At 37.6% G+C, this 26,476-nt stretch overlaps 1 protein-coding gene across 5 annotated transcripts in view; it reads left to right on the top strand.

Annotated features, from left to right (window-relative positions):
- Positions 1-1,111: 1,111 nt before the first annotated feature.
- The window catches only part of mllt10 (MLLT10 histone lysine methyltransferase DOT1L cofactor), a 46,374-nt gene continuing 21,009 nt past the window's right edge, over positions 1,112-26,476 (top strand). For 2 of the 5 annotated variants that reach the window (XM_067486068.1, XM_067486067.1), the window contains exons 1-10: positions 1,112-1,470; positions 3,922-4,001; positions 9,900-9,954; positions 12,439-12,548; positions 12,651-12,754; positions 14,788-14,881; positions 18,461-18,550; positions 23,883-23,981; positions 24,278-24,614; positions 25,409-25,627. In XM_067486068.1, coding sequence (XP_067342169.1) covers positions 1,308-1,470; positions 3,922-4,001; positions 9,900-9,954; positions 12,439-12,548; positions 12,651-12,754; positions 14,788-14,881; positions 18,461-18,550; positions 23,883-23,981; positions 24,278-24,614; positions 25,409-25,627 — 1,351 coding nt within the window. In that variant the 5' untranslated portion in view covers positions 1,112-1,307. The remainder of the gene's footprint in view (positions 1,471-3,921; positions 4,002-9,899; positions 9,955-12,438; positions 12,549-12,650; positions 12,755-14,787; positions 14,882-18,460; positions 18,551-23,882; positions 23,982-24,277; positions 24,615-25,408; positions 25,628-26,476) is intronic. The other 3 variants (XM_067486069.1, XM_067486070.1, XM_067486072.1) reach the window with 3 other exon arrangements.

Raw genomic sequence — 26,476 nt, 5'->3', positions numbered from 1 at the left:
GTTTATTGTAATTTGAGAAGAACTATGACTAGTTAAACAGCTGTGCAGAGCATGGTGGAGCGTTAAGACCGAGAGAGGGAGAGCTACACAGAGCAGAGAAGACTGATTCCAAGTGTCAAGTTAGAACTAGCTTAAGTTGAACACTGTAACTTTCCCAGGTGAGACACAATAGAGTCTATGACGATAAACAATCGTCTAAACTGAAGTAACTGATAACTTGACTCAGGGAATACAAGTATTTTGATTATTTCAATTGGCTTTAAATCTTGATGTTCACCAACAGTGAATGACTGACCTGCAGAACCACGACAAAACAAAATGATTCTAATTGTTAAAAAATTGTCCTTGCAGGACAGGGTTGAATTTTAGATGCAGAAAAAAACAAGTTATTTTTTCTCCCTTCATTTTCTAGTCTGTAGTGTAGTTTAACTCAATAAGGGATGCAATAGTGTAAAATTCTGAATACACTTTCCTTGAACTCAATATTACATATTCACATATTCTGCCTAACTGTCAAAAACTAAAATATATCTAGTTTGAAATTATATAAAACAGACAGAGGCACCAAATCTTGAAATCTATAAAGCTTGTCCTGACTGGCTTGTGTTTCTACATAAAAAGGGCTCGGCTCAGATATCAACCTTGTTGTCAATAAACATCTTGTTGACAAATTGATGGGAAATAATAGACTCGTCAAAGTTTAGCTTTAGATTGAGCTATCTTTCACTGAAATGTAAAACAGGAACATAAAATGTTTATTTTTTCATGCAGCTATGCCCAAGTTAGTATCACAGATGTACTCCACTCAGCACATCAAGAATCACACAGATTTAGTCCACTCAGCACATCAAAAATCACAGTCCCAGCAGTCAACGCATTTTAAACATCTAGTCAACACACATTACTACGTACCTCCACACTGTTAGTGTTTGCAGTGTATCAGGTAAAGTGACGCCTCTTTGCTACAAATGGTCAAACCATCTCTACCATGTGAATCCAAAATGGAACGTTGCATTCGACGATCCAATCACGTCTGACTTTTACGTCCTGTCAGAGGTCACGCGCATTGCGTCATTACGCATTTCCTGTTCTCTACGAATTCCTCCCTCTTCTCCTTCTCCGTCGCGCCGTGAAGTGGATGTTTTGGTGAAAAAAATAAGGTGTCGAAAAGGGACGTAAACACGTTTTAAACATGACATTTCGACCGAGTGGGACCTAAAGCGACCTAGCAAAGGAACAAGGGGCGTATTCAGTGAAAGTTTTAGTTTATCTTGTCGTATTCCTCCGCATGTCCGCTTTCTTCGTAGATGGTCTCCGGCGAGCGTTGTCTGGCGGCGGACGACGAGTTCTCGACGAATAATATGAAGGAGATGATCGGAGGGTGCTGTGTGTGCTCAGACGAGAGAGGCTGGGCGGAAAATCCGCTGGTCTACTGCGACGGACACGGCTGCAACGTCGCCGTGCATCAAGGTAAGCTGCCCTGTTAGCTCGGCTAGCAGGTAGCTATTAGCTTACAGGCTAGTTAGCGTTGTGTTGTTGCAAGGTTAAGGAGCCTTCTCCGCCTGCCCTCAGCAAGGCCAGGCTGGGGTCAGACTAAACTTGTGCAGCAGGGTAGCCTTATGCACTGGCTTTGCAGCTAATCTGCTTTGCACGGATAGTTGGCAGCTGCTGGATGAACAAATTTATGGCTGCTTGTCCTGATAGTAATTCCTGTCAGAAGCCTCTTGGACATAGCTAAGGAGAGATACTGTTGTGTACAATTTGTGGCAAGTTTGTATTGGGGATTTCAAAATATGCAATAGACTGTAACAGGGTAATAAATTGAACTTTATTATAAACTGTATTCACCCAGGTTATGAGTCCGTCATGAAACTTATTCAGTTTACATGATGGGAGGCCATAGTTATGTGTGGCGTGAAGCAACAAAACAAAGTTTAGTGTTAGCTTCTAGTATAGTAACAGTGCGGCAGTACAGCCAAGCTAGTGCTCACTGAGGATGACTCAAATGATGACGTCCAGTGTTTACAAATTTTACAGCAGGCCATGTGTCCATTTGGCAAACAGTTGGGGGGACTGAAAACTATTTGAAACGTCAGCAACTGCGATTCCATACAGGCGCATGTCAGCGTATTTACAATTGCAACCGTTTGTTTTGTAAAGGTTTGTTAGTGTTTGCTGCTAATTAGGGCTGACTGGAATGTGCGTAAACAAAACTCATTAACCTACTAAAAACTAAAGTGTTTCATTAACAGGAATATATTTAAATCTAGACGACTTAAGTATTTTGAAATCCCATGGATTTTATTGCGGTCTTAAAGTTGCAAAAACTAATCACAGACGATAAGAATAGCAATGTGGATAATTTTATTACACATTGTTACACATATTTGCAAGTTTAAAATTAACTAGAAGGATTCAAAAGTGTCAACAGTGCCCAGTAAGTGTTTTTTTTTAATCAGTGCATTAAGTTTAGATCATTTCAGTAGTCAGAATACTGCAATGGAACAGACTGTCAAATGCCAAATCCACATTTTACATAATAGATGATTATAGAACATAAACTATGTACTATTGTACAAGAAGATGATATTGTATAAGAAGTTATAGCATCACACACAAAAAATACATCAATCATGATTGATATTGGAGTATCATTGATTTACTTTACAGACTTTTTGTCTTGAGTTTTGTCACCATTTTCTTCTTTTGAACTCCGTACCCTTTGACTGTTTTGGATTATAGCTGCATGGATCCTGGGCTCTAATCAGATCAGAGATAATCTGAAAATGTGTAAATGTAGGCTATTTGGATTAGTTCTGCCTTAGTTATGGTAACACAATTTGTACTGCAACTTCAAGTTTGAACTCTCTAAACATCAAAGGTGGTAGTATGTCTTAGAGATATCATAATATTAATGAAGTACAGAAATTATCTTTGGATGAGAGCCTCATGTTTTGTCCTGGTTATTAAAAAATGTTGGTTTTACAGAGAAAAATAATATTAATAGAAGGAAGTACCTTTTGCTCAAGTATCTAATGCATAACAACAAAAACTACAACAATAATAATAATTCAAATTATAATAAGAAATCAACTTTTCCATGTGGTAGTTTCCTTGAATTAATCGAACCAAACTATTGTGATATATATTGTTAGCAGAATGAAATTTGGGTCCTATCACATGCCATTCCTTTTGTTTTTATTGGTTTTGGTGCATTGCTTAACCTACACTTTACAGGTGTTTGGATTATTTTTATTGAATTTACAGAAAATGTACTGTATTATGATTTACTATACATCATTGTTGGGATATAAAATTACCTATTTTGGGTTTTAAGATTTTAGTAATCTTCTTATGACAGTACTTTTATTTCCATTGAACAACAAGTGTTTATAAAGCTAAAAGAAAACTTTTTCACAGAAATATATGGGGGAGGACAAGTTAAGATTGTGGAACGTGTGAATGCAGCTTCTTTGTGTGTGGTATAGCAAATGTGCATGAGCAAGCAAACTGTTATCACTGATGCCTCTGTGGACATATTCACAATGCATTACCAGTGATTCTGCCGTTTTCCCTGGGGGGCTTAAAATATTTTGTCACACAGGAAAACCATGTCGGCTGTCAGTAGAGTGATATGAAAATAGGAGCAGTAACATCAGTGTGTCCATCAGTGTGTCCAACAGCCTGTCGGCTCAAAAAATTGTTCATACTAGTTCAGTCATAAATTTGCCTTCTGGCACACGTAAAACAAATAGGAGCAGATAGCACTTGTTGTGTAGCTGTATGTATCACCATGGGTTTATTGTCACTATATAAATGTATTATGCGGTTGCTGTCCTGTGATAATGTAGCGTTTTGTTGTAACTGTAATGATTACTGTTCAATTTCTATCTTTAATGCCCTGTTTTGGTCTCTTTTTAGCCTGCTATGGTATTGTGCAGGTGCCCACTGGTCCTTGGTTCTGCAGAAAATGTGAATCTCAGGAGAGAGCAGCCCGTGTGGTGAGTACAATCAATGTATCTATTCATCCCTTATAAGACAACTCTTGGAAGAACTGTTTTGTTTTTTTTTGTTTTTTTGTGAAAGAGTGTATGTTTTGAAGCGTACTATAATGCTAGATGCACCAAAAAAGTAGTCTGCGAGTCACTAAGTTAGCGCTTTTCTACACATCGGCAGTGTTATAACTACTACTTGTTTTTTAAAAAATTGTTTTGGTGGCCAGACTTTTTTTTTTTTTTTTTTTTTTTTAAAGGGCGACATCACCAATTTTCAACTTACTTTCTATGGCTTTACTTTAGGGTGTAAATGTAGATTAATGCCTTTAAACTTTCCTTGCATTTGCTTATATTAAAATATTTCTCTGCTTTTAGCTGAAAAACTCCTCCTGATGACCTCACCCGGAGGAGTTTTTCAACATTAGGAGTTCAAATGATGTCATCTGGGGCAGCTCTGGAAAAGCAGGTTAACCATGATTACAAACAAATTCCAAACTCCATAGTATGAGCAACAAGATGACATAATCTGAACTGAAGGTTCCTCCAAGACGGGCATTTTTCAGCTAGAAGTAGAGCGATATATTAATAGGCATTTATGTACATATACTATCTAAACTAGAACTAAATAAACAAGCTCAAAATCAGTGAAGGCATCCTTTAACTTTAACCTAAGGTCAGTAGCTAAAGTTTTTTAGTAAACATGCTCTTAGGTGGCTTTGCCTATTGCCCTGTGTTAAGTGTGTGTGGGACATGACAACAGCACCCTAGGTTGTGAATGAACTGCAAATGTGCCTAAATGACCAATCAATAATCCACAGAGTTTATTAAAGTGTTTAAATTTACCTTTAACTTAGAACATTTTGAAATGTAAGTAAATTTTGATTTCTGAGTAATCAGACAACGTAGGAAAATATTGGTTATGGCTATGGTCATGAATAAATTCATGCTTAAAACACAATAATATTTATTAACTTTGCATAATTTCTTAGATTTATTAGATAATTGTTATTTTGAAAGCCCTGATCTGAAGAGAAAAATACTGTTTCTTTAAAAAGATTTCTCTTAAAGTAGCAGCCTATTCTACAAGCTGTATTATAACAACAAAGAGTTATGTAAAAAATGAGGCTCAGAAAGTAAACAGGGCTGTAGGAGAGTGCATGTCCATATACTAGGTTCCTGTGTAGCCTTGTAATTGAATTAAAAAAAAATACATTAATTGTCAATAGTTTTCAAGGTATTGTATTAAAAATTTCAAGATTGTAACTTTGTTATTATGTAATGTATAGGATATACACTCACCGGCCACAAGGGCACATCTTGCAAGATAATAGGTTGGAGTTTTAAAAACTGGCATAATTATTTGTGGCATAGATTCAAGAAGGGGGTGGATTTTGTTCCATATTGACATGATAGTATCAGGCAGTTGCTATAGCTTTTTTTGCTGCATGGCCATTATGCAAATCTACCATCAAACCACATCCCAAAGGTGCTTTATTGGATTGACGGCTAGTCAATGTGGAGGCCATTTGAGTACAATGAACTCATCGCATGTTCAAGAAACCAGTTTGAGATGATTGTGGTTTTGTGACATGGCACATTATTCTGCTGGAAGTAGCCATCAGAAGACTATGACACTGTGGTCATAAAGGGATGGACATGGTGAGCAACAAGACTCAGGTAATCTGTGGCATTTAAACAATTTTAAACAATGGCAATTGTTTTGTGAGCTCTTGTAGCTTTGTATCCTAGTTTCAAGTTCTTAGCTGACAGGACTGGCTCCTGGTGTGGTTTTGGGTTGTTTTCACCTTTCCAGACTATTCTCTGTAAACCCTTGAAATAGTCGTGCATGAAGATCCCAGTAGATCAGCAGGTTCTAAATTAATCAGACCAGCTTGTCTGACCCAAACAACCATGCCACTCTCTAAGTCAGTAAAATGATTTGAACTTTAGTAGATTGTCTTAACCATGCCCACATACCTAAAATGCATTGAATTAATGCAATGTGGTTGGCTGATTTAGGTATTTGCCTTAACAAGCAGTTTGAAGAGGTGTATAAAGTGGCTTCAGATTGTAGGAAGACCACTTTACCTTTTGCATAGTTTTTGTTCTATCAGTCTGCCAACTAAAAACATGTTTATCAAAATCAAGAGCAATATTATTGTTATTTATGTTATTATTACTGGTACAAAATTCAGACCCATTTCAGACACTTAGGCCTGAAGGTCCCTTAGGTTCTGGACTTCTTCTTTAATTAGTTTATTTTAATTCTGGACTCTCCTGGGACTAATGTTGTCCCTGTCTCTGAAAAATGCCCATACTATGATGCTGTTACCACCAGGCTACCAGTGGATGGTCTTAGCCAGATAATGACATTGCCTGGTCTTCACCATACACGTTACTTAAATTTCTGCCCAAAGAATTCCTATTAGACATACTCCAAGCATTTGAAATTATTTACAGTCATTTTAATTTGCAACAAGTGAACCCCAGTAAGGTTGTTACACATTTGGTACAAAAAGTGCCCTGAGTAGGTTTTAATACATTTGCACAAAACAAATAGTAATATAAATATAAAAAATATATCTCACCCTTAAGTGTAGTTAAAATCTCAGCCCATGCATCAGCTGTGTCCTTCAGCAAGACACTCAGCCCTAGCTCCCCAGCTGCCCAAGACTCTAATACTAATTATTGAGTGTGTGTATTGATCGGAAAAAACTAAATTCTATTATTTTAAAATTAATTCTTAAAATTAGTACTTTCTTTAGCACTTGCATTTTGTTTCTCATAACACAACAATTCAGATGTCTCATATGTAGAGGCGATCTTACTCTTTAATCTGATGGTCCAACAATTACTTCACTCCAGAGATCGTTGTATTTGTTAATCAATTTTGCCCATAACAGACTATTTGCAGTACAAGTTTACGAACAGTAATCTCAGAAACATGTTCACAAAACAGTTTCATGAAAGAAGTTTCTCAAAGTATGGCTAAACCCTGTAAGAAATCGTGTGCCTCCACAGCTACACACTGAACCTTTAAATTCTACCTTGTTGTGATCCCCACTAGTCAGTTGCTTTGCTCCAGTTACTGTCTCTTATAATCCACGTCTGTTCCTTTCAATAGCCGAGCTGAACTGAGCTCTACAAAACATTGCTTGTTTTCTTGACAACTGGAGAACAAACTTAAAAGGTAAACTACAAAGGCAATCTATAAGGCAATCATCAAAGCCATATGATGACATCATCAGCACACCTAAAGTATACCTCCCAATCCAATTAACCTTCCAATACACAATATAAACAAAAAACCGAGGAAACCCTGGTTGGCTTATGCACAGACAGGTCCCAATTTTGCTCCAACATTCACAAACTTAATATTGGAAACAATTACTACATTGCTTGCGCACAAACACAAAAACAAATCATGCAATAACCTTCAAACATTAAGACTAATCTTCTATGGTGTTCTTTCTTCTTTAGAGGTTCTTCAGAGGTTACCAGCACTTAACACACCGTAGTAAATCAGTCTTTACCACTGTTTCATTCTGATTCCTGGAGAAGAAAGACCTTAGTTATGGGTCTATCAAACTCATTGGTTCTCGTCTTGATAAGGACTTGACGGACTAGACCTCACTCATCCTTTATTGTGTGGATGATTCTGCCAATCACCCATGAGTTACAAGGCGCTGACTCATCAATAATCAACACAATGTCCCCAGGAACAAAATTGCAGTTTGCATATGTCCATTTTAGTTGCTTTTGGAGCACAGGCAGATATTCTTTAGCTCAACGTTTCCAAAAGAGATCTTCCATATACTGGACTTGTCTTCATCTACGGCGGGCGTAAAGATCATCTTTCTGGAAAATTCCCGGAGGTATCGATGGTTGGGTTTTTAAGAGAAGTTGATTTGGTGTCAAAGCCTCCAAGTCATCTGGATCGTTGGAATGTGTAGTTATTTGCCGACTGCTGTGAGTTTCAGTACACTACTTTGACTTTATAGAGCCTTATTCTGTTTTTAAACAGAGGAACAGTAGAAAAGATTGTACTGTACTATAATGCGCTATATATTACCAACCAGGACTATTTATTATGTTTAGCTCATGTGACTTGGCATCTTGGTTATGTTGCTTTCTCCACCTTGTCTTTAATTTCATCTTAAATCTCTGTATAGCTTGATAGCAGCTATAGTATTAAAGGCGTTGTAACTACAAAAATAAAATTAAAAGTCTGAACAGACCTACCTGCTACTGGGTTTTTTAAATGGCTGAAGAGTTTACTATATTTTATGTGTTCTTCTTGTGAAACCCAAGCTGGTATAGCTTTATGAGTTTCAACTTAATATGAACCCTGCAAGCTTCTAAGGAATTAAGATTTTGTCAGTGGAAGATTTACTAATGTAGCTGTTGATTCAGGTGCTAGAAAAGATATAGCTACTTGATTTGTTAATGTATGCCTATGAATACACACAGATGTAGAGTGGACAGGCAGATGAGTCAAGGGATATGGCAACATTTTGCAGGATAACAAGTTGAAATTTCCTCTTACTTTTTAAACCCCATAAAGGAAACTTGGTCTCTCATTTAAATGAAAATAAATTATTGGGTTTTGAGTCCCTCAAGTACATACTACTACTTGCAAAGATGCATGTAGTAGTATCTACATGTGCAAAATGTTTACATCAAAGCTGATTTATAAAGTGTTAAGCAACCATGCTTTATTCACTGTGAAAGAATGTGTGTGGAAACCTGTTTTTCCAGCATTCCAGAGCGTCGAGTTGACTATAACAAAATACATATGAGTTGTTCCTTTAATTAAACACTGCAACATAGATAATACAAATATATTCACGCAAAAGTATTTATAGGGAGCTGGTAATTGCTTGTGTGTTTGTTTGTGTGTGTGTGTGTGTGTGTGTGAGAGAGAGAGAGAGAGACAGAGAGGGCAAGCATGAAATTCAGATTTCATAAAGTACTTAACTTTCTGCAAAATTTTGTTTTAGTGAAAGATGCATAATGACCAATGATCCATGTTTTTTAAATCTCCGATTTGCCTAAAAGGCAACCACTGATAAACCACTGGTCTTAGTCAAAGTAACGCATGTAGTTTTTTTTTTCTTATACAAACAATTGAGAAAAAGGTAATTAACCTAATACTGCCAATGCAGTTAAGAAATAAAAAAAATCTTTCAGTTGTAAAGCTCTTTTAATTACTGTAAAAATCTGTGAATTTCGGTGGTCAGAATGGTTTAATTTGTTTACAGCACATCAATGCATTAACAGTTGAGATTTTTGTTACTCCATGAATTTGACTGACAATTTTGATGTTGGACCTTTCCAAATAGAAGTTCTCGAATATTGTCTACTCCAGGTATTTTCATTTTCATTGCCATATTTGTGTAAATGACCGTTCTTTTTTATTAACCCTCCAATGTTTTGTATTAGTTTTTGTATGTTTGAATATCTACACGCACACTCAGTCACTGTAAATTTTCTGGACATTGACCCTATATATTCATACATGGGGTCAATCACACATTACATGAAATTTGTACTACAGAGATGGCAAGGTAAAGTCTGTTTAATGTCCTGTCTTACTGAATCTAACATTGGTGTTCTCACATATAGCTATACCTAGATGTCTAAGTTTAGGGTTGTAGTGCATGTCCGGGAAAAAAACTGTAATTTAGACCTTGAGACAAGCAACACTAGTTTATTTGTGAATTCAAAAAGAACTAAAAAGATTAGCAAAAATGATTCTGAGAATTCTGGCCTTGTGCCCAAGCCAGCACAACTTACTAGCTAATTTCATACACTGACCTATTTGCCGTGTTCTGAGTCGACCTCACACTAAGTTGATCAGGTTGAACTGCTTTTACTGACCTTGTGTCTGATCTTTACCAACAGAGGTGTGAGCTGTGTCCCCACAAAGATGGAGCCCTCAAGAGGACAGACAACGGAGGTAGGATCGCTAAGCTACACAGACACACACACACACACACACACACACACACATCTGTGGTTAGCCTGTTGTGTATTCTGTCATTAATTGTGTGTCACTGGCAAGTTTAAGGGGTGTAAGCATGCTGGGAGAGTTATGTTGCTGTTTGTTGTATGTGTTGCCTCTCTGTTCCGTCCTTGCCCGTCCATATTTTATGAGTGTGAGTGGGTGTGTGTGTGTTTATGAGGGGGCGGTCCAGGATGGGTATAGTGCATGGCCTGTAAGGAGTCTCTTCGCTGGGTTCACTGGGAGGTCAGCTTAGTGGAGACTGTAAATATTCTGTGTGTGTATGTGTGTTTCAGTCAGTCAGAGAGAGGCACAGCTGTGGGATTGTGTCCAGGCCTGTAGGAAGACACCAGGACAACATTAACACACACTGTTTTACTACTTTCTCTTTTATTTTAGCCTTCCCATGACCCCTGTATCCCCCTCTCTTCTCTCTTTTTCCTTCCATTTTTCTTTCAGTGTCTCCTGTCACTACTGTCCATTTCTCTGCTCCTGTCAGTTCCTCTCTACTTGTTGATCTGTGTGGTGGTTACTGTTATTTCAGGTGGGACAGTGATTAAGTAGAGCAGGGGGACTAGTGTGAAAAAGGTATTTGATACAACATCTCAACATGCAGCGACAGACAGGAAAAAAGATGGAAAGTTTATCACATCTTTTTGTTAGTTAGTTAGGAATGACCAAAAGATTGATGGCTTTTGTCTTGTTTTGCACGGTGATTGGCTTGAGTTTTTACGCCAGATGCCCTTCCTCCCATAACCCTCCCATTTTGTCTGGGCTCGGGACCGGAGATACCCGTATACAGTATAAATGCTCTCCTTATAGTGACAATTAAAATATACAACATGACAAAAAACATACCAAGTTGACAGGTCTTCCATACTGAAAGATTTACTTATCGTGTGTTACATGTGTAATGTATGTAAAGTCCTTACTAGTCAGTACGAAAAAATATAAAAAATGACAGCAATATGGGTAAAGTGATGGTTGTGATGCAGTTTTACTGTGCGCCTGGTTTATTTTCTTATACCCTATGGACTACATGAGAATGAGTTAGTCTTGTCTTTTTACATGGTGACATCATTTTTTTGACATTATTTACCATAGGAGATGATATCACAGGTGATAATCAAGAACTTATTTCAGAAATCGTCTCGCAGGTTAATTAGTGATCTGCTAAACAATAGCACTTTGTTCTAGCACATTGGATTCATAACTTCTCAGAATAAGGGTTGTTTTCTTAAAGGGATGCTTTGTGGGGGTTTTTGTGGGATAGAAGTGTGAATGCTTAGTTTGAAGGGAGGGCTGTGCCACTTTTATAGTCCTCTTTTATTGGGCTCTTCCATATTGTTGGAAGGACTTCAAAACAACAACATGGCCTCATTTAATAACCGCTCCCTCCCCAACCCCTGCCCTTTTTCCCCTGTCCTGCTCTCCAGGTCAAAGGCAGGTCATAGGTTCAACTGTAAGTTTAAGCCTGTTTCTGTTTCCGCTATGAGGGGGAAAAAACGGACACCTTTAGTGTGGTAGGAGACTCCCACCTCCATTTGACCTCCAGTTTACCTCCTTCAACTCCTCCTCACCTCCTCGTCAATTCTGCTGCCACTCAACCATGCCCCGCTGTCATTCTAATGCCCCCAGTTTGTCTTCACTGACAGGCAGCTGTGTGTGTGTGTGTGTGAGAGAGAGAGACTGCTCAATAAAACAGCTACTTAGATAGATAACCTACCAATTTAAAAATCAAGACATTTGCAAGTCAAAATTTCAAAGTTGACTTCAATATGTAAATGGATAACTTGGTATCCACCTGGGATTGTCTGCTTAAAAGATTTAGTACTAATGGGCTTGCAGGATAATGTCCGAAAAATCTCTGGAGCATCTCACTCAGACATTTGCTTTCTTACATAAACTACCTCTGAATAAAATCGTTCATTTCAGGATTACAGTGCATGTGTAAAAAAAGGCTTTGGTTATTTTAGTTATTACAGCATAAGGGTATATAGAAAGTGTCTTCATCAGCTCATCAGTCTCAGGTTGTTCCACACCAGCATTCAAGAAGGCTACGCCACCATGAACTTAAACCGAACCAAACTCTGAAGCCAGCATTGCAACTTCTGGGTCTTTGATATGAATTGCAACTCTCAATATTGTGCAGAAAAAAGCAAATCAAATTATTGGAGGCCATGCATTTAACTGTAATCTTCAGGTTATCAGTCATTCTGCACTTGCACTTACATTCCCATCAACACAGTGGTAAAATGTGTCAGTAACATATTAAACAAGTAGATAATTGACATTTTTTTTATTGACCCTAGTGGATGGTTTAGGATTTGTTACTGGAAAGTGTCTCTTCAAATTCTTGTCACTGGTGTAATGTATTATGGGTTATTATTTCTGTTTTGTGTGTATGCAGAGGCCAATGGTTCTTCTATGTTTTTGCAGGGTGGGCACACGTGGTTTGTGCTCTTTATATACCTGAGGTGGAATTTGCTAATGTCTCGACTATGGAGCCCATAGTACTTCAGTCGGTGCCACATGAGCGCTATAACAAGGTAAGAGACTTAATCTGTGCGTTTTGACATGTCAAAAAATAGCTGTTCAATATTAACATGGGAATTTTTTTTTTTTTTTTATTGAAATGGGTGTGTTTGTAGACATGTTATATCTGTGAGGACCAAGGCAGAGAGAGTAAAGCAGCCACTGGAGCCTGTATGACCTGCAACAAACATGGCTGCAGGCAGGCCTTCCATGTCACATGGTGAGACTCATTCACATCACATTAACCTCACAGGACAAAGAAGGGGTTTGTTTCTTCAGGTCCTCACTCAGAATAATGTCAAGACTTGAAAATTTGATATGCTGATTGTAGTAGCAGAACATTTAAAAATAGAGCAAAATTCATATTCCATTTGTTTCATTGCATAAGGCAAAAAACATAATTAGTATCTCACTTTAATTAATTGATCAGATGGTACAAATGATTCTCTGCTATTTGTTTGTATTTACATATTAACCACAACACCAACCTTATTGTCCACCGTGATGAATTTCAATTAGGCTCATAGGCAATCATTTGTTGACACGAAATTAATACTTAAACTTGGAGATTCTGAATAAAAAAAAAAAAAAAGAATATGGGATAAAGCCATTTTTTAATATAATTTATATTTATGTATTTTAATTATAAAATACTTTGACTCAGTTGGGCACACATAGCTGAAGTCAATCCACTCTGAAAAATCCTCACTTCATGAAGGTTACAATATTACCTTTTTTATAAATATACTTGGTCATATTTGCTAATTCACCTGTGAGATCATTGGGTCTGCAGTTTTTGAAGCTGTTGATTTGTGTTTTATTCTACTAACTTTTTTTTAACCACATCTGTGTCAGTCAAGCTGTGTGCTAACTACAGAAACAACTCTCTGTAGGACACAGTTGAAGAGCAACATCTTCCACAATGATTATACAGCAGTTAAATCCACTCCTCTCAAAACATTTTCAAACAAAATGGAACATTGTCTCTTTCATGAAAGAGGATTTATTTTAGTACTCTTAGATTAAACTGACTTGCTTTTAGCTGTAGGTATACCTGATAAACTAACAAATAAGTTTAAACTAATTCAGATGTGCAAAAAAAGTACATACAACAACCTAGCTAAACAGTTCTCTTAAATTACACAAACTCTACATACGATCAGTAACAGTACCCCCTCTCCCTTGTCTCTGGCCTGTTCCTGGCACAGAGCGGTGAGTTTAGGAGTGTGGGTTGCTGTCAGACAGAAAGTTCACTAGAACTTGCTCAGCTTAAAGTTTTGTAGTAAATTGGGCTAAATGTTTACCCTAGAATAGTCTACATACAGTCAGATAATCGCCTTCATAGTATTTAACGATAAACGTACTGTAGGCAGCGCTGATATTACTGTTATTCTGAGAGTTTTTCTTCTAGAATGTCTGTGCTGAAAAACTATATTATTTATGTATTTGCTCACTATTTGTGTAACTGTGATGCACAGTTACAGGTAAAGTGTAGAATGAGAGAGGCGACTGTAGCATGAGCATGGTTAAGTCACTGATACTGATCCACACTAGCTGTTTTTACAAAAACACTACAATATTCAGTCACACATGCGAGTGAAAAGTTGGCAGTGCAGGCTGCAGATTTGTCTGCACTTGTTCCACAGATTTTATTGTATTTTATTTTTCCAGCTGTTACAGAGTGACAGTGTTAACTCATATAGACAATCTCTGGCACAGGCAGTGACGATGTTCTGAATCCTGTTTCTCCAAAGCAGACAGCACCCACATTGACGACACATTTCATTTGTCATGTCAATAAATTAAATCATGGAATTAGCCTTACAGACAGATGATCTGATCTGCTGTTCGACATTTTCAGCTGCAAATAAGTAGTTGACAGGAGCAGTGAAGTAAGGGGAAATAGTTATGTAGTTAATTGATCACGGATGTCCTTGTTCTTTTGAATAGATTAAAAAATGGGTGGCTAAATATACCTGGCAGCTGTAAATATAAACATACCTGGGCAGGCCAAGTGAATTGTATGTTTGGGGAAACACAGCACTTTAAAACCTGTAATAACAGCGGAACCTTGTTTTTAAAGTAGGAAAGCTGATTATTTTTTTTTCTCCCATGCCACTTCTGAAGTTGCTTGTTTCTGTACAAAACATATTCTTCCAGCATGTATTGGTATAATAATGTAAGAAAATCTTAATAATAACCTTTTTGCTTTTCACATCCATTTAATTTTATTTACACTTCTCCCTGCCACAGTGCCCAGTTTGCGGGGTTGTTATGTGAAGAACAAGGATCAGATGCAGACAACGTCAAGTACTGTGGATATTGCAAGTACCACCACAGCAAACTGGTAGGTGTCTCCTTATACTCTACAGATGGCATGCCGTCTTTTGAAAACCCAATCAAGTCAACTAAGCAATTATCACTGAAATTGTAAATTATTCAAAATATTGTTGTAATAAAGTGATTGTACTTGTGATCTATAAATAAAACACATTTCATTATCAAGGTTACTAAAATAATTGAGCTTTCACAGTTTTATCCCACATTCTATCTAAAGAAATTAAAGGATTCCCTGAATGAGTATCAAACCTGATTGTGATGTGAGTTTTGAGTGCACCAGTAGAATGATTAATATAACCTCACACAAAGTTGTAACACTGGCTGTAAGGACTAGGAAGAGATATATAATACAAATTATTGTATGTGTAGTTACCTCATAAAGACACACCAAGCACACACACAAAAAAAAACTGTCTGCAAAATTACACTAAACAGCAAGATAACATTGTGCCAAAGAAACTAAAATGCCTAGTTCAGCATATCAAGACCATCTCAGGGAATGCAACATGCCAATATGGAGCTGCATGAGTTCAAAAGGTGTAAGCGAGGTAACATTTATCGATGCCATAAAACGTTTATACTTACACAGATTTTAAAAGATGCGTCCTAGTCTTCAGACAATGGCAGGGAATTTTTTTACTGATTTATACTAGGTATACTACAGAGCAGTATATCAAATCTGTTAAAGTTGAATGTACATAATATGTAAAAGAATGAAAGTATAATAATTAAGTGTATATTAGTTTTTAAACTGTATTGATTGGGCATAATTTATATTTGGTCTTTTGCTGAGATTGACTAGGGGTGTACTCCTGTTTTATCATCTCTCTTTAACAATTTTGGTGACTGTTTCCACAACTACAAGCTTGGATGACTACGTTGACATACCACACATATTGGTTTACCTGGAACAAAGTGAGAAATACCTTTCATCTTGTGAACAACTTGGGACCTCTGCTGCCACAGAGATTTCCTCTCATTTTTTCTTCTCTTAGCTCTTTGCCTTTGTTTTTATTCCTCTTCGCCCCTCTCAACCCTGTCCCTCCCCTCAGTATTACCCTGTTTCCTCCTCCTCTCCATCTTTTTCGCAACCTTGTCAGATTCTCTTTCCTGCTTTGTCTCCTCCCTCCTTTAGTCAGCTTCCGGCCTCTCATCACCCTCTGCCCTCTCTCCTTCCTTCTGTCTTTCTCCCCCATCTGCTTCCTCTTTGACTTGACCGATTCCTCCATCCCCCATTGCTTCTGTCTTTTTAACTTGTACTCTACCCTTCATCAATGCATACTTCTCTCTTCTTGATCCCCTAATCTGTTGGCCATCACCCCTTCCGGTCCCTTGTGTGTTCATCTTAAGCCAGAATGGGTGCATCAAGTTGGATTATTAATTGAGTCAGTTTTTATTTTTACTGCAGGGTCAAACTGGGCTAATGAGGGCTTTATAGTTACGTATTGCAAATATTTCGAAAATGTTTCTATGATTGATGTCTTTGTCCTGTCATTTCAGCATTTATTATTTTGTTAACAAGTCTTACAGTGGCTATTTTCAGCTTTGCTTATATTTCATATGATTTTAATCAAACCAAAAATGCAGAACTAGTTGAGTGCTCTAAAGGAGGCCTTTTCTATTTGTTTTCTAGAGTGTATAAAAATTCGAAGCCCAGTAAAAATAATGTAAATCAACTTAAAGTTGTTATTGTCTAATACTAAGATTTCTTTTTATATATGGTTGCCAATTATTCCTGAATAAAACTAATAGCTAGCTTACTATTAGCTTACTGGCTAGCAATAGTAATCGAGAACCAGTTATCAGTTCTCTTATTTTTTGGATTCTTGTGCATTACAAAAACACTTGACATAACCTCAAGCTTTATGTTTTCACTGCTGGAAACTTGTAACAAGAAGCAGTCATGGTGGAGAGGAAAAGTATTTAGACTATAATAGATGATAAAACATCTGCATTTACAGTAAAACCTGTATTTTTTTACCAATACAGAAAATTGAGTAAACATCTATAAGAAAATTGATTAAAAGCATTGGATCAATAAGCAAAATGAATAATTGCATTAACGTCAATAGAATCTTATCAATTCTCATACCTAGTCATGGCCAAGCAGAATTTGATTACCTAAGACAGGAAAGAAAGGTACATCAACACAAAAATGCAACTACTGTATACACAAAGAGAAAGGGTTTTCGGCATACAATTCAATGAAGAAACCTTAAGTTGTTTTCCAGATTTTTCTCTTAAAATATCAATAGTCTATTACAACATATGTACACTCTGCATCATTTGAAGTGGGAAGAAAATATAAAACTGTTTTACGTTTTGGAACAGTGAAAAGATGGAAAGGGAACAACCTTCACAGTATCAACATACACAGATTACATTTTGCAATGTTAACAAATGCTGATGGAAAGACTCATGCTGTTGTATTGATCGTGTATGAATAGCTTTGGATGCTGGGGCATAATGCCATTAAGCTGGGATTGTATGGCATGTACGAGCTCAATCAATGATGGAGAAAGCAATGTTGTTAGCAGAGTGGGTTTTATAAAATACCATTTGATGGTTGTTTGCGCTGCGTTAGCATCATATGGCATTTAACTGGACTCAGTAGCCAAATCTAATTTCAAACTTAGATTGTCCTTGTTTAGTGTGGACTACAGTGAAATTTTTTTTGGGCTGCTGGTTTTGTTAAGTCTGTAAGAAAATCACACACACACACACACACACACACACACACACACACTTCTAATTGGTATAAATGCACTCATTGATGTATTGGCTTAACATTCCCAGTAACATCTGAATTTAGCTAACTTCTGTTAACACAACAGAAAAGCTAATTGCATTCAGCTGGAGCAGTACAATATGACCTCCACATATTATTATAGAAATCCACATTTACACTTTAAAAGGTAAGAGATTGCCTGTTGATTATTAGACAGTAGACTGAGTGAGATTTATCCTATGAAGCACTAAAAAGAAAAACAAAAAGAAACACAATAACTAGTCATGGATTTGTACATTTGAATTTAGACTAGATACACACAATACTTAATCTATGGCTTTTAGGTATTATGGCTATAATTTGAGGATGTTGTTGTTTATCACCATGAGCAAAAAGAATATAGCTTGTGCTGAGATCAAAAGCTAAGGCCAAGTGCCAAAGATCCAGGCTTTGGCTAAGCAGTTCTAAAATAGGCCTGATTGATTGTTTCTCAAGTGTAATGTCATTGTTTTACACTTGAATGATTTTTGCCTTATGGTTTCAATTGGCCAGTGGAAGTTGTAAAAGGAAGGGCTTCTTAAAATTATATACGTATTTTAGCTTTAGTCCCTATTGCCACAATGCATTTTGTCTCTGGGGGGGATCAAAAAGTTGACTCATGCAAACACCACTTTTGTAACCAATTGCCATGACGTTTTTTTGAAGTGGTTTTGAATTTTAAGTTATTCTTCAGTTGAGTCAGCATTTGATAGTTTAAGTTTTCTTTATTTTTTTATTTCATAGTTATTTTTTGGTCTATTTTTAGCCTCTTTTCTATGGACTTCATCCAGTAACTTGGAGTTCCTCTTTACCTTTTAGCGAAGGAGCAGGGGCCGTGGTAGTAGGTCTCAAAGCTTAAGTGACTCTTCCTCTCAGTGTATGGATAGACCCCCAGACACGGACAAGAAGGTAAGAGAGCCCTTAGATCTTACCCTCTCTATGCCTTCTACCCATGACTGTGACTCCATTAGAAACATGTGCCCTCACTGGTAGATGCTTTTTACAAAATTTTTATGGAGACAGTCTTAGGGCAGGGCAGGTACTTTTTTGGTGAGTCAAGTCCTAAGGGAAAATATTCTTATTACAATTAACAGGGCAATTAGAAAATAAGATGTATGATTTTTGATTAACTAAGACACATGTCTACAACAAAGTTGGCTGCCCTTTTTTAGGGCTATATTTGCTGTATCTTTCCATGTATGTTGACCCCAGACCTTGGATGAACATGAAGTCAGCTGATTTAAATAAAATACGATTGAAATGGAGGAAGAGCCTTGCATTCCATTTTCCCTATTGTTAAACAATGCTTTTCTGAAAAAAATATCTATGCTATGCCGTTCTAGAATAGTCTAATATTGAGGGTAAGAAGTTCATCCCACCTCAAAATGCATCAGTGTGTCGTTACGTTTCACTTCACAGACATCCTTGAATTTGTCTCCAAGTGAGAACTGAAATTGTTTTATGAACCCAGTGGTAGTTGCATTTCGATTGTCTTCAGGATGCCAGTAATACTACAACCCACCTACTCACAGCAGTGATCACAGCCGCTAATGAATGCTACATTAGTGTGACTTAATCAGTCACGGCTGTTCGTAGAACATGTAATCACAGGCTGCGTAAAATCTGCATTTACAGCAGGTGTCAAGTCATCTGTTCCACTTTTCATCTTTGCCCATTGTTGAATTAAACCTGTAAATCTAGCAGACTTATATCAGACTATAATGGACTGAGTTGAGATATTCAAGATACCAAAATGTCATGTGTAATGTACTAAAACAGTTGAGTTTTTGTAGGGTAAGCATAAGTTTTCTGTCATTGATTCTCCTGAGCAAACTCTTCAATAATTTCCTGTTTGGACTGTAAAATGCATCTGTTCTCACTCCATTGTTGGCTAGTGAGCACCAGGACAGTATATTGGATTGAAACAATGAAGATGTTTTTAGTGCTTAAGTACCTATACACAAGATTATCGTAGAGTGCATTGCAGTAAATTAATGAATAAGAACAGGGTTTTGACATACTAATACATGTGTTTGTGTGTGTGTATGTGTGTTAGAATATTTTAGTAAAGGGGAAGCTTTGTCAAGACCATCTTGAATACAAGAAATGGGGACCTTTGTTTAACAAATGTGAATTAAAACAAAATCTTTATCTGACATTAATAAATTATTGTATTTATTGAAATTTTAATCTGGTTTCCTCACAATTCTAATCGGTCTTCATACAGACAAACTTGCATCAGTAAAAACTACCTCGTGTCACCTTAAATAAACACACCAAAAATATTACGAATAATTCTTACAAATCACGGGGCAGGCGGCTACATTTTTTAAGTTCTATGAAAGGCTACTCTAACTTACTAATTTATTTTTTTAAAAGTTGTTTGTAGATAAAAGCTTTTTATAGATAATTTGTACCCATAAGGGTAAAGTCAGTTTATGACATTACAACTGATATAAACGTCAGATTTCAGATAAAATGATGGACAGATGAAAATTTTACAGGAATGCATATTACAAATTAAGATTTCTCAGGACAGCTAAGTGATATATTATTGTAATTATTAGTATAAATATATGACAGTTAAAGTACATTTAAAAAATCTTAATTTAATATTTTAAAAGGAGGAAGAGTGCTTGTACAAATGCATTTTGAAAGCATGTTGTGGCCCTGCAGCCAGCCCTACAATTCTGAACTCAGAGAATGTGAGCTCCTCAATCAAGCTTGTTTGTCATCACCCAAATGGTGTAATTACTTCACATCCACAGAATGAAATGCTCATGTTCTGATGAAACTGGGTGGGATTTTTAAACCTGTGTTTATGTAGACAGCTCAGTATTTTGTTAATGATGCTGTTCCAAAAGTCTTTTGATGATTTGAGTTTCCTTTTGCTTCTATTTTTATTGTTTTGTTTTAGATAGAAAAGCAGAAAAAAGACAGACTTTTCATTGTTTTCATTCATAAAGTAATTTACTGGAATCCAAATTAAGCATTTACCGTGTCGTGTGACATTTTATCTGTCTACTTTGCCATTGTGTCTGACAATGCCAGCTTCAGGATTATGGTGCGTGCGCGTTTCTGTGCGAGGGTGCGTGTCCACATACAATTCAGTCCCCCTGCCCTGGCTTTTGTTAATACTGCATGATTTGCATTATCCCACTCACTGGCTTCCACGTACGCACACACAAAAACACACGGTCTCCTTCCACATTCCAGGGTCAGAGATCAGCCAGCTCAGATGTGCGTGTGTGTCTGCGCATGTATTTGTTATTTGGTTTGGAGGCTCAGATTTATACCAATCTCATGTTAGACCCTGCGGTCAGACTACAGCAGGGGATAAAAGAACTCCCACACTGGTCGCTTAGGAAAGGCCTGCAGGAAACACACACACTCACATCTATTGCATACACACACAATGGCTGGTCAGAAACCCTGCAGGAAACTGCACAGGGGAATTCCTGCCAGGCCAGGGCAGATTATTTTCCCCCTTACTTCCTTTTCCTCCATTCTCCATTTTCTCCCAGTCTTCCCTCGCCTCTGCTCACCCTCCTTTTTTCCCCCTGAGGCCATTGTGTTGAATTGTAAAACAAATTACAATACATGTTACATCAAATTAAAAGACAGTGCTTTCTTTGCAGCCTAGTATTTGTTATTAAAATAGCTATGTTTGGTGAATATTAATTTCTTTTCTATAAATTTTACAATAGGGATAAGTGACACAAACCTAAACAACTTTTCAAGAGTGACTTTGCTTTTTTTAATGTAGTTAGGAAATAATGAATCGAATAGTCAACCGACTGAAATGAATCCAGCTACAGTTAGGATAATTTATGAATTATTAAGTCTTGTATCATTCACAAATACACAAGGCCTTTCTTGCTTTAAATTGGCATTTTTCTTAATTTTGTTGGATTATCAGTGGAGTATTTGAGAAGTATTTGAGGGCTGTTGATTTGACAAAACAAGCAATATGAAGACATCACTTAGTATTCTGGCTCTTATTTATTGAGATCACCATGATCATGCTCTTTTTTTTTTGGGGGGGGGGGGGTTAAAGGCATGTTGATAATGAGAACAACTGCTGTAGTCCTGATTTAATGCATTTATTTTAGTGAGAGAATGTTAACTTGCCTATGAAGATGCCTATGCTTTTCAGGAGACTAAAACTAAAACATGATCAACATAAATGGAGAGGATTTCAGCCCACTGCTGTGCTGATCATTGTTAGGACTTAGATGATCTATCCTCTGCCTCTACTCATATGTATAGAACACAGTCTTAAAGCTTGCTCATACTTTATTAATAATCAGGTTGCTATTGGTCATCTTCAGAGAAAGAGGGCAGAGGCTTTGTGTCTGCCTGTGTAATCAATTGACCCAATTGATAAGAGTGTCTCAGGGTTGTCTCTGTGTGTGTGTTATGTTTCCCACGCCCAGTGCTGTGAGTCCTTGTGTGTATTTTATTTGACCCTCTGAGCTCAGCCTCTATCAACACCTACCTCTGGGAGTCCCTTCTTGTTTTTCATTAACATTCCAGAGTTTACCTTCTTACCTATCTTTTTCTTACGCTCTCTCTCCACTTTATTTGAATTCATTATCTAACTTTGTCTAGTCACTTATTCTGTCCTCAAAGCATCTCTGCTTTTTAGGTTCTGTTGTTCAAAGTAGTAATGAAATGATGAGACCTGACCACTGATTACTTAACTCGCTTGCCAAACAAAAATGGAAAACCCTTAATAACCCCTTAATTATGTGGATTTATTGCAGTTCATTATTTTCAACACTGTTAATAAAAAATCTTTGCTTTTTTTTGACTGTTAATTAATTATGACTGACAAAATGAGCAATTTAAAGATGTCAACGTTGAATGTAAGAAAATGTGATTGGTGTGTTGTGGACCTAATGGTAACTGGATTGACTGAAAAAATAAGTGCTGTGGGTTAAAATCCCTCAACAAGAAGCAGCCCCTCTTTAGGTCAATTGTAACTGTAATTGTGTTGTTCACCAATTCTCTTCAGTTTCAACTCAGAACTCTTCAATTCAGGCAGAAATGTGTAAAATAAATAAATAAAATAAATTCAATATCTCTTTCAGTGAAAAATCTTATACTGACAGGCATTGTAGAGGATAATTTTATTACATTTAAGCTACTGGAGTGGACATTTTAAGTGGTAAACTTTATGAGAAGAATTTAACAGATTAAAAAAAAAAAAAACCACTTGTAGACCAAGTACACACACATTTAGACCTATGTCTCATAACCCCGGAGTATTAACGGAAGCCAGCATGCAGAAAGGTCACAGTGAAACGTCTGTCTTCTGATTTGGTTGGTGATGTCTGTTAACTGCCACTTATAAAGGAAGTCTGGCTCAACTGTCACCAGCTTCCATGTAGCCACTCCTCAGCGGAACACTGAGGGAGGAAGGAGGGGGATGCACAGTTTCTGATGTTTCAGGGTTGTCATGACACTGAGCATCACAAGCATGTAGTCCCATGTTGTCTCTCAGGATTGCTGTATATTTACGCTGCCTGTCTCAGAGTGTGTGTTTTGGTGTGCCCACATGCATGCAAGTGTCCGTGTAAAAGTGTGTATGTGTGAGTGTACGTACACCTGTCTGCCTGTATGCACGTGCAGAGAGGTGTCAGGGTGTGGGGCGTGCATGTGAGGTGTAAATGCGCTGGCACCCAGTCGCCACCTCAGGGGTGCGATAGTAGGGTGGTGGCATCTTGTGTTAGCAAGGGTGTAAATTGAGCTGTGATGGTCCAAGGACAGGATATGATTGGATGAAATGAAGAGACCTTATATGCTTTAGCACAAAGCACTTAGACGCACTCTGCTCTGAACTGCAGCTGAATTCCTGTTCTACCCCATTTTTTATCTCTCCTCCATCACTCTCTTTTGTGTTTGTGGATCTCAAAGCTTTCATCTCAGCCTTTGAAATGCAATGCTTCTTCTTTCTTTCTCTATTTCACTCAATCACGCTTCTATCTGTATTTCCTATTAAGTTATACGTTTGTTTCTTTTCTTTTTTGCTCTTCATGTCTAATCTTTTCTAGAACACTTGTTGCATATGGTCCAGTGTGGCCGCATATTTACTTTTTGTTTTTGTCATGTAATTTTTTTTTCCGAGGGTTCAATATACAAAGTGTTACTACACAATGTTTTTTTCTCGATTTCTTCCTGTATGGTGTAATAAACCGCTTCACCCATGCGTTTCTCCTGTTCTGTTCTCTATTTTCAGAAACACAAGGAACGAGACAGACACAAACCGAAACACAAGAAGACCCCTATGGACATGTCCCCCTCCCTCGTACTTCCAAACATCTTGGTCCCAGACAAGGTGAGGGAACTCCTCCACTTGTCACTCATTTATTTGTGTTGAATTGCTGCTAGCTTGGTTAAACATTTCAGTATTTTTGGTTGAATGTAATCTTTACCTTACATTTTTATTTATTTATTTTTGTGGTCTCACTCTGTATCACCCATCCATCCTGCCCTCCCTTTGTCATCTCATTATAACTGATGTTGCTTTGATAATTTTCCCTGTTGTTCCGCTGCTTCTTATGGTTGCTGTCCTCCTATCCTTTCAATTAAAACCCATTCATCATTCTGTCCCTTCTCAACTTTCTCCTCCAGACTTACAACAGCAGTAGCTCAGGAGGAGGTGTCACCTCTCTGCCTGCATCATCACAAAAGCGATTGGACGACAGCACTGCTCGTTTCACCAATGCCAACTTTCAGGAAGTGTCTTCCACTCACTCTGGTGGCAGTTCCAAAGATGGCTTGGCTGCAGACACTGGAAAAGCTGCATCTGAGGTGAAGAACAAGAAGAACAGTGGCGCAAGCCATGCAGTGGGACAAAGGGGTGGCCGCAAGTCTCTCACCTCCTCAGGGAAACCCCTTCCCTCGTCTGTGGTCTCCATGGTAACCTCAACCACATCTCCCTCTGCTTCCACTGGGCCTTTCCACCAAGGTGAATTGATGACCACAAACAGTCTCTTATGTTAATTTTCGCACAACCAACAATTACTCTGCAGTTAGAAAATGGAAATGCAGTAACAAATTATCTGGTATTACCTTTCTGCATATTGCTGAAAAATCTTCAAGTGTCATTAAAATGTCTTTTTATGTGTATGCTATGTCAATGGCTAGCTGGCTGTCTGGCCAGATGCCAGACCTTAGTGCATAGCCATGATAACACTGTTTAAACCAGACTGGTCTCTGGTGTCTGGCTCCTGCAATCTGGGGCCCTGTCTGTGAAAAGACTAGCACTAGGACAAGCACAAGCACACACATGCACACAAAAACAGACAAAAAATAACATTTTGAGTGGGCAGGACCTGAAAGGGGTCAGTGTGCACACCAAGTTCCTAGGTTTTGTACTATGAGAACCTTGAAGAACATGTTAGGGGTGTGTGTGTGTGAAAGAGAGATGTTGTAGTTTTTGCTCTTTGGCAAGTACGTAGCAGATAAATGGTGTCTGAGTATCCATCCATGTGTATGCTTTCAAGGCAGTTTGTGTGTTATATGGGGGACTACATGATGAAGGAGAGCTGACTGTGGAGCAGATAGAGAACAGATAAAATGCTTATATTGGTTATCTATTCTCTGTTTCTCCCGTGATGATGTGAAAGAGAATACTATGGAAATGTTTCCCAACTGTAATGTCTTTTTTCTCTCAGTCCTCTCCTCCTTTTTTTTTCTTTTTGCGGCTTTATTTCTCTGTCTCCTTGACTCACTTTATCTGCCTGTCTTTCTTTCTCCCAGGCCTCCTGTTGACCAGTGCCAGCAAGACACCCTCAGCTCCTTCTTCCTCAGACTTTATAAGTTTCTCTGATTCTTCGTTGCGTCCTGGGGGTGGAACCACCTTCTCCTCCCCACCATCTTTCAGCAGCTGCCTTGTAAAGCCAAATTCTGAAGCTGGAGCTTCTGAGGGAACTTCAACACTTTTTGGTTCTCTTATGTCTGCTACTACGGCTTCTGCAGGTGCCAGACATTTATTATTTATAGCTTTATCTGCATATATTTTTGTTTCTTCAGTTGTATGTCATTTATTCTCTTTTCTTTTAGTTTTTGGTAGTCATCATAATACAGGCTAATACAACAATACCACACAGTATTTAAATAACTTTTTTTTATATATTTGTATATAAGTATACAAAGTACCCTGTCACATATAAGAATACTACATGTCTTCTGTGCCTACAAGGGCCGGAACATGTATTCAAAACAGTCTGTGTGCTCATAGTCATGCAACCCCACTCTCCTTTGTGTGGTTTTTCTCTTAACACCATAGTCAGTACAGTGGACGAGTATACAGAAGCCTCCTGTGCTGCTGTATGAGAAGAAAGTAGACAAAGTCAGACATTATGGTTGTTTGTCAAAACTTTACAGTTTTGGTATATGCACTGTGCTCTAAGTTTTTTTTTGTTTTTGTGTTGTTTTGGTATTTACAAATACATTTGTTATCTAATCACTGGTGCATGTTTGTAGAGGGGGTTTGAGGAGGGGGAGAATGAAGGGATTGCATGGCTATGCACCACCCTAAAGCTGGCTACAATAAAATAGTCTCAGGATATGCTGGGTTTTGCACCACTTTTTGCAGGAGGCAGGATTCTGACTTAAATTACCTGATGCCATGTGACAGAATCCCTGTGTTACATAACTGCAAGGTGTCAGGTTTATAAGTTGTGGGGTTTATTTAAAAGATTGATCTGCAACATTTATAATAAATTCTATTAATTTGTATTTTGAATATTTGTCATAAAAATTGCCAAAATGTAATTGTTTTATGTTTTCTTACTCGTGCTGTGGTAAAATTTACATTTAGTCATT

Source organism: Channa argus, chromosome 19, assembly GCF_033026475.1.
Source record: "Channa argus isolate prfri chromosome 19, Channa argus male v1.0, whole genome shotgun sequence".
Classification (NCBI taxonomy): domain Eukaryota; kingdom Metazoa; phylum Chordata; class Actinopteri; order Anabantiformes; family Channidae; genus Channa; species Channa argus.
The sequence above is the reverse complement of the archived record's forward strand: the minus strand, read 5'-3'. Positions and strand labels throughout refer to the sequence as shown.